This window comes from Mastomys coucha, unplaced genomic scaffold, assembly GCF_008632895.1.
Source record: "Mastomys coucha isolate ucsf_1 unplaced genomic scaffold, UCSF_Mcou_1 pScaffold22, whole genome shotgun sequence".
Classification (NCBI taxonomy): Eukaryota; Metazoa; Chordata; class Mammalia; order Rodentia; family Muridae; genus Mastomys; species Mastomys coucha.
Window position 1 is genome coordinate 155,992,376 of NW_022196905.1, and position 9,164 is coordinate 156,001,539.

The following is a 9,164-nucleotide window of genomic DNA, read 5'->3' on the forward strand; positions in this document are numbered from 1 at the left end:
GTTCATTATCTTTAAGTTCAACTTCATTCAAGATCTCACAATACTGTCAAAATGGAGCCAGATTCTTACTGAAATATCATAGGATCTTCCCTGGCCCATTTCCTCACACAGCCCTTGATCTCAGAGGCCTCCCTCAGGAGCCAGGTCTCTACTGTCCTTATTTCTCTCAGCAGTGTTTTCCAAGCTTTCAAGAGAAAGTCTTTTTCCTTTGCTATGATAAAATACTTTGACAAGTGCAACTTAAGGGAGAATGGGTTTATTTTAGCTCAAAGTTCGAGGCACAGTCCACCACAGAAGGAAAGTCAAGGCAGCAGAGGAGCTTGAACCTTTGAGTCATACCTCTCTCATTGACACTCCCTACCCAAGTGATGCTATACCGTGTCAGAATGACAATTAAAACTAACCACCCACAGGGACAAATGACAAGAAGAGTCATTATATACTCTGCAGAAGCCCCAGGTGGCTCAGCAAGGAAGGGCTTGCTATACCTCTCGGGATATAGGTACCAAAGGAAGGAGCTGTATATGTGGAGGAAAAGCCAGTGCCTGCCCAAATCCCAGTACTCCTGACAACCACTGATCCCCATCCAGGCAAACCTCAAAGGCTACAACACACAGCAAGTCAGCAAAGAGTAGTGATCAGTCAGAGGCTGATCTCAGAGCCTAAGGAAGCCAAGAGAAAAGACAGGCAGGTGAGGGTCCAGCCCCAGCAGGGCTCCCAACAATTCTTCCACTAAAAAGTATGACAACTAGAAAAGGCTGCCCTGACCATCCTCATGCTTAAATACTGTCAGACATTTGAGGACAGCACACAGAACAAAACAGCTTCATACAGAGAGGAAGGGGAAGGGAGGGAAGGAAGGGAGGAAGGAAAGAGAAAGCTCCTGGGCCAAGTAGCCTGGTGAACACAGAAGCAAACAAGAGGTCATGTTTCCAAAAGAGGGGAAGACAAGGACTGGAACCAGAGATTGTCCTCTGATCTCCACACATGCATGTGTGTGACTGTGTGCACAGATTTTTAAAAATGTAAATGCAATTAGCAATCATATATTCTCCAACACTAACAGAATTAAACTAGACATCAGTATCAAATCTGAAAATAAGTCACCAAGTGTCTTAGGGTTACCATTTCTGTACCATGACCAAAAGCGGCTTGGAGAAGGGTTTATTTGGCTTACATTTCCATATCACTGTTCCTTAATTAAGAAAGTCAGGGAAGGAGCTCACACAGGGCAGGAACCTGGAGGCAGGAGCTGATGCAGAGGCCATGGAGGGTGCTGCTTACTGGTTGCTCCTTATGGTTTGCTCAGCCTGCCTTCTTGTAGAAACCAGGACCACCAGCCCAGGGTGGCACCACCAGCCCAGGGTGGCACCACCCACAATGGGATAAGTCCTCTTATACCCATCAGTAATAAGAAAATGCCCTACAGGCTTGCCTACAGCCCCATCTTGAGGAGGCCTTCTCTCAGTCAAGGTTTCCTCCTCTCACTACAGCCCCATCTTGAGGAGGCATTCTCTCAGTCAAGGTTTCTTCCTCTCACTACAGCCTCATCTTGAGGAGGCATTCTCTCAGTCAAGGTTTCTTTCTCTCACTACAGCTTGTGTCAAGTTGATACAGAACCAGCCAGTACACCAAGTATTTGGAAGCCAATCGATTCATAATATACATGCCAAAAAAAAAAAAAAAAATCAAAAAATTCTGAAATAAACTTAATGAAAACGAAAATCTGATATACTAGACAGACTTGAAGTCAACAGTCTTAGTTAATACACCAAAATCTACACACTACAACAACTAAACTGAAAGTATGCATTTGTAGATAAAACTATGAGAGGCTAGGGGCACTGATCACACAGAAACCTGAAAGAAGGCCTAATATTAATATTCTTGTAGAAACATCCACTCAGGGCAGAAACTTGTGGTGAGTGAGAAAACTGTGTTTCCAGAGAAGATGGCCACATGAAGCAATCATAGGCAACATCAACAGCGGCAGGTCATGCTATGCCTGCCACCATGTGCCCAGGCCCAGAATTTCCATCCCCAAGACAGAATCCCACTCAATCAGTGGGAAAATATCAGACAAGTCTACAGTCTTTAATCTTCAACACTGCCAAGCCCACCAAACAAAAACAAAACAAAAATCAGAAAAGATCAAGGTCCAGAGGAGCCAATGAGACCCGAATAAGAGTAAGAGTGAGAAGAAACGAAGAATAAGAGCAAGTGACCTCCCACAAGAGGGAGCCCTGGGTATTAAGCAATACCTGAAGAAGCCTGAAAAGCATGGAGCTTGGTCAATACTGTGAACTGAACTTCCCAAGAAAGTCATACCATGTTAGAGATTCTACAAGGCTGGCTGACTGATTAGAACACCTGTGAATACAGACAGCTGGGCAGAATGTTGCAGGTCTCCAGCTAAGAAGCTGCCTTGCGGGCTGGTGAGATGGCTCAGCGGTTAAGAGCACCGATTGCTCTTCCGAAGGTCCTGAGTTCAAATCCCAGCAACCACATGGTGGCTCACAACCATCCGTAATGAGATCTGATGCCCTCTTCTGGTGTATCTGAAGACAACTACAGTGTACTTACGTATAATAATAAATAAATCTTTAAAAAAAAAAAAGAAGAAGAAGCTGCCTTGGCCACCTATCCTTAGCCCTCTTCAAGGCCATTCACGGGCCACCTCTGTGTCAGAACTACCATCCACCCTAGTTTCTATTAGGTAATGTAGAGAGCGAGGCCTCCACCAACCCTCACATGAGACTGCCATCACATAACACATGAGACAGTAACAGATTCCCACTTTGCTTTAACCCACCTAACTGATGTTCACGCCAATATATCTCAAAAGTGCCTTGATTTATGACTTTATATTATTCTGTTACTAAACTTTCACATAACTCTTACCATGTTGGGACAGGCATTAGGGGTAACCTGAAACTGTTCTTAGACCATAGTCACTTATGCTTAGTTCCAAAATAAATCACCTCACACTTCCTTTGAAGCAACAACTGTGTTTCTGCATCAACACTATCAATGTATTATTACTGACTGTGACACTGCACCTCAGTAAGCCAGACACTAAGACCAGAAGAGATGGTTTTGGGCAAAAGAGAACCATGTCATACAATTTTCTTATAAATCTAAACCATTCTAAAACTTTAGGTGCTTTTAAGATATGTGGTGATATCAGGCCCTCTCCTTCACAAACACTGGCTCTAACTGGTCTGGAACAACCCATGCTATCAATATTCTGTAAGGTTCCACTTCAAGACAAGAACAAGACAAGTATAGTTGGGGGAAGGTGGTTCCCTTGCTAAGCTCAAAAATAATCTCAACTTGTACTATATAACAAAAACCTAACTCATATCACACATAACAACAGAATATAATCTCTCCTGGGGGGAAGATGAAAAGAAATAAATCTTTATGACTTTGGATTTGATAACAGTTCTTCACATGACATCCAAATCATGATCATTTTAAGTGGGTTTTTTTTTCCTTGATTTTCCTCTCTTACTTCCCAGGAGGAGTTGGGGGGCTAGCTGGTTCTTGAGCTTCCAGTTGCTCTGTCTGTCTCCCATATGCCTTAGGAGTGCTGTTATTACAGATGCATGCCACCATGCAAGGCTTTTTACATGGGTTCTGAAGACTGTAGACCAAGTGCTCTTACCTGCTGAGCCATCTCCCTGCAACCCCCACTCCCTCCTTCAATATGGATAAGTTGAAATGCATCAAGATTTTAGGGCTGGAGAGACGGCAGCTCAGCAGGTAAGAGGACTGTTGCTCTTCCAACAGAGCAGCATCCAATTCCCAGCACATGGCAGCGCACAACCATCTGCAGCTCTGGTTCCAGGAGACCCTGCATCCTCTTCTCACCTCTGCAGACAAGGTGCACAGACAGATGTACAAACAAAATGCCTATACGCATAAATACTTTTCAAAATCTCAAAAAAAAAAAAAAAGCCTTTCAAAAATATTTTTAAAATGTTCTCAGCAAAGGAAAAAAAACTCTTAGAGTTAAAATACTGGAAGGGTAAAAAAGTTTTCAAAGCACAAAACAAAGGACTTGTAGGCAGGTAAATAAAGAATACTCCAAACTGTAAGGGTAAACAACCCAGCAAGAAGGTGTGCTATGAAACAAACAAACTAAAGGCAGCCTTAGGAAGCAAGAAGTCATGACCAACAGTCAGGGAAAAGAGATGACAACAAGCTATTGCTACACACCCGTCAGAGCACAACAACATACCAACAAATCGCGAGGACAGAGATCCCAGCCCACTTTGCATCCCCTCAACTCAACAGTAAAGACAGCAGCATCCTTAATGAGCTTTATGGAATGCATAGTCACAGTGAGGGAGGGAGAACGGGGGATACAGGATTCCTCTTTAAAGGAGTATTTCCACCACCTGTAGGCTGTGAAACTTCATCAAAAGGGATCTTAATGTAAAATTCAAACTTAGAAATTCATAATGAATAACTTCAAAATTCAGTTACAACTATGAGGTTCTTTATGGAAGGTCAGGATTTTGGACCCACTGCAATAAAGGAAAAAATGATGGTATGGCATTTTAAGTCATTTCGCCTATGACTGGATTACTCCCATCAGAAAAGGTAAGCTGTCATCTCCGCTCACACTCTCCCCAGAAGCTGGGACGACCTTCACTCTTTCTTACCAGGACGCTGGAATAGGGCCTTAAATTCCTAAAGACTTACTTTCCCCCCACGAAGCGCCTCTTATCCACCTCCCCACCCCTCTACTCCCGCCCCCGTAGCCTTTATCACTTACAAACACTGTGTGAACTTCACGAACGCACTAGTCACATTCCCTCCATTTGAAAGAGCATCTCTTATGGCATAACAGGGACGAAGAAGCCTCAAAGACTTCTTACATGAATAAATTGCACAGTGAAACACTACAAGGTATAAAGCAAGAACTGCGTTAAGTCAACGGTTTAGTAGTGACAGTAATTCATCCTCTACCCCGACAAGTTGTTGCATAGGTTGTTACAAATTATCAAAGATCAAAGGGCTCTCTCAGTTTTTAAAATGCAATTCTGTTTAAAGTCTTCCTTGAAAACCTATCCGATTTGTCTCTTAACATTCTGAGGAGCAAGTAACCCAGTCATGTCAATTACTAAAACCTTCCCTCATGACGCGTCCCGACTCATCTCCAAAATGAGCTTCAAGAAACCAGATCCTTGACATTTTTTTCCCCAACTACTGCGGCAACAGTACGGGTAAAGTGGGCAGAACTGCTTGGGGGGGCGGGGGTGTCTGGCTTCTTAGTAGCACTATTCGCTATTTGAACTCTCCAGGAATAAGTTAGCATCATCCTGGACTCATCACCAGATGCAAAGGTGACAGCAGAGTGAGAAGCACGCAGAAGCTGCAGGCTGCGGTGCTGTCTGGACCCGGGAGCAGAACCCAGACTCGGCGGCTCCAGCAGCTCCGGCCCGGGCCCCCAGGGCAGGGACAGTCCGCGAGCCGCACCCCTTTCCTTCCCGGGGGCCGGGGAGACCAGCACCCGGCCGGCGGGGGTCATGGCGCTCAGCCTCCACAGCCCTCAGCCCCGGGATGCGTACCTTCACTCCGGCCCAGGATCCGGCAGCACAGGTTCTGCAGCAGAACGTTGGGCGACTTCTGATCCGGGGTCGCCATTACCGCGCCCGGACTGCGCACTGCAGCCTCCCCGTGCCCCAGGATCCCGCGCCCTGACTACGGCGCCGCCATGTTCGCGGAAGCGGCAAAAGCGCGCGCCTCCCATAATGCACCGCTTCCCGCGCGAGGCGCACATGCGCCTTCTCGGCGACTGCGCTCGCAGCTTCCCTGCGCCGGAAGAGTCTCTGCGGCGCCCAAAGGGTGTTGCTGGGCGACTCTCGCTCGCGGTAAGGGGTTCCTGGGATGGTCGTGCGCTTCTGCAGCTTGCGGTCTGGGCGTTGCTTGTGGACAGCACCGGTTGGAGTCACCTCTGGATGCGGAGTCCGAGTGCGCTCGAGCCCTAGGACAGTGACAAGGGCTAGGCTGCCACGCAGGGTTCTCAGAAGTGAATTCTCCGGGGTCTGGAACTTCAGCCCCTTGACGTCCTGGAAACCAGGAGTCCTGAGTTGAAGAGGCTTGAGCGCTGCCGCAATGGAAAAATCGGACGCAGACACGAGAAGCTCCTTGGTTCTCAAGGAGAAGAGTCCTGGTCACTTGGGAGCCCAGCTCTGCCCGCTCCTGCCGGGGTGCTCGGTGGCCCGCAGATGGAAGCTCCCTTCTTGGCCACTGACTCATGACTATGATGGCAGTGGAACTCAGAGGTGCTCGCAGATCTCTTAGCCTCCCTTCCCTGCCCGCTCTGTGAAGTACAGAATGCCGACATACTCCCTGTACAAATGGTACCTGGTGGAGCTCAGCCAGTTGAAGCCAACGATGGAAAACTGCAAGAAGAGACTCCCGGCTTCAGACTGGAATCGGACTATGACTCTAACAAGCTGAGACTCTCAGCACCTCAGCTCTCAGCCCATTCTTCTTAGCGCCAACCTATTTTGTACCACCCACACAGATGATGCTCCATCAGAAGGTCTAGAATAAGGCCATGGTGACTAACGTCAGCCATTCCTGGTGTTTCCTCCACCCAGGGGCCAGTAGCTAACCTTCAGGTGTTCCACTTTTCTGTTTCCATCACCCATGTAGCCAGATCTCAGCCCTCAGTCCCTGTAGACTCTGTTTTGTTGGCTGGGCCTAGCACTGCCCCTGGTAATAGGAATGATCTCAGTAAGAAGTCTTAAGGTGGCTTTCTGGACTGAACACTCACACACTTAACTGCAGTTATATTGACAATTATTTAAGGGTGGCCAATGAGCCAGAAACAGAGTGGTTTGCTATTCTGTGTGGCTATTTGAAGTGAAATGTCAACTGATAGATGAAAACAAAGTGCTGTTCCAGCAGGTGTTTGGATAGTAAATAACATGAGGACAGGAGCTGTTGTCACCAGCCGGGTGACTTGAGTTCCCCAGGACCCTCATAGTAGGAGAAATGCAACTATGTCAGTTGGTTTGCTGACCTCCACATGTTTGCTCACACCATACAAAATGAACTTTAAATTTTTTTAAGTGATGTTCACGTGTCTAGTCAGATGGCTTCAAAGAGCACGAAGCAAGAGAGGCTTCGTAGACACAGAGGATGAAGACATCACCAGACCCTCCATGCACTGTCCAAACCAGTCAGGTTAGGACACTGTAAATCAACTGAGCCAGTGACCAAAAAAAAAGAAAAAACCAGACTTGGTGGCACATACCTTTAATCCCAGCACTTGGAAGAGGCAAGTGGTCTCCAAGACATATTGATTTCCTAGACAGCCAGAGCTATAAAACAGAAAAACCCTGCCTCGAAAATAAACACACACACACACATATATACATACATACATACATACATACATACATACATACATACATGGGTTAGGAAGATGGTTAAGAACACTAGCTGCTCTTCCAGAGGACCTGGGTTCAGGTCCTTGTACCCACATGGTGGCTCACAACCATCTTGTAACTCTAGTTTTATCTGTTGTCTCCTTCTAACTACCTCAGTCACCAGGCATGCACATGGTGCACTTACATACATGCAGGTAAAACACACATACATAAAATAAATGATTAGATCTTTAAATATGTTAATATGTACAAAGCACTAGCAGCCATCTTGGCTGGCTGTTTCAGCCCATCTCGAGATCCAGTCAGTTGAGTGGGTCAGTGTTTCCCAGTGGTCAGACTTGGCCCACAGTAAACAGACTGCATAAGGGGCATGCGGTTCCAAGCTGTCCCAGCACAAGGGGCATGAGGTTCAAAGCTGTCCCAGCACAAGGGGCATGCGGTTCAAAACTGTCCCAGCATAAGGGACATACACTTCAAAGCTGTCCCAGAGAAGAAAGGCTTGCTGGGAGACTGGAGAGGCTCCGATCCACAATCAGAAGGAGGTTCCCAGTATGCACTGTGCTATCGGGGGTCCTCTTGTCGGTTGCCATGGCCGGGTTCAGCCTCACTATGGAAGCTTCTCTGGATGATGTGACCCTTTGAATTAGTCAGCTTTCCACTGCTCCGAGAAAATACATGAAAGAAGTAATTTTAAAAGAGGAAAGATTTGTTTTGGCTCATGGTTTTAGCCCACATTGCTTGGCCCAGTTGTTTTGAGGTCTGGAAAGCCATACATTATAACAGTATGTTATGTTCACTTCATGATGTCCAGAAAGCAAAGCAGGAGAGGAGGGGCACACCAGCAGTGACTGACTTCTTCTACTAGGCTCCACCCGCTAATAGCCCATTAAGCTATTGGAATACATTGATAAGTATCTTATTTCCTTCATTGCTATAATGAAATACCCTGACTATACCAATGTATGGGAGAAAGAGGTATTTATTTATTTATTCATTTATTTATTTTGACTCAGTTCATGGTACAGTCCATTGTGATCAGAGGTCCTTGTGGCAGGAACTTGAAGCAGCTGGTCGAATCATATCAACAGGAAGCGAAGATGTGAGTGCCTATGCTCAGCTTTTGCCTTGATTGATTGCAGTGTAGAACCCAAGCTGAGAGAATGGTACCACCCACTTTGGGGGTGATGCGCCCCACTTCAGCCAACCCAGTAAAATACACGATGTATCCCAGGAATGCCCAGAGGCTTGTCTCACAGGTAACTGTTGTTCCTGTCAAGATGACAACATTAACTTCACATCCAGTTATTGAATCCTAGCCTTTACACCTGCTTCTAAACACTGCTGCACTGGCCACCAAGCCTTCAACAAGTGAGCTCTGGGAGGACATTCGAGATCCAAACCATGACAAAGGCCTTTGAATAGCACAGATCTCATCTCCCTGTACAGTCAAGCTTCATTCACCTCACTGGAAACCTGAATAAAAAGAGCAAAAAGGGCTGACCTAAGCAAAATGGCTTTTACCTTTTAGACCCACACAGTAGAGACAGTACCTTAAAGTCTCATGCACTTACATATATGAATGTCTGAGATGAGCACCCATAAATGCTGACAAGAAAAATGGAACCTCAGCAGAACACCAGACTCAAGGGAGACATAAGACCCATTTGACTGTGTTTCTAACCCGCTCACAGGTCAGTGCAGAATGAAATCCATCCAGGCTCTGCCTGAGTCAAGACATGCAAGTACACATAA

General features: G+C 46.3%; 1 protein-coding gene across 2 annotated transcripts in view; it reads right to left on the reverse strand.

The window, feature by feature from the left end:
• The window catches only part of Tubgcp3 (tubulin gamma complex associated protein 3), a 63,963-nt gene extending 58,205 nt beyond the window's left edge, over positions 1-5,758 (reverse strand). For both annotated transcript variants that reach the window (XM_031339078.1, XM_031339079.1), the window contains exon 1: positions 5,580-5,758. In XM_031339078.1, coding sequence (XP_031194938.1) covers positions 5,580-5,655 — 76 coding nt within the window. In that variant the 5' untranslated portion in view covers positions 5,656-5,758. The remainder of the gene's footprint in view (positions 1-5,579) is intronic.
• Between the last annotated feature and the right edge of the window lie 3,406 nt (positions 5,759-9,164).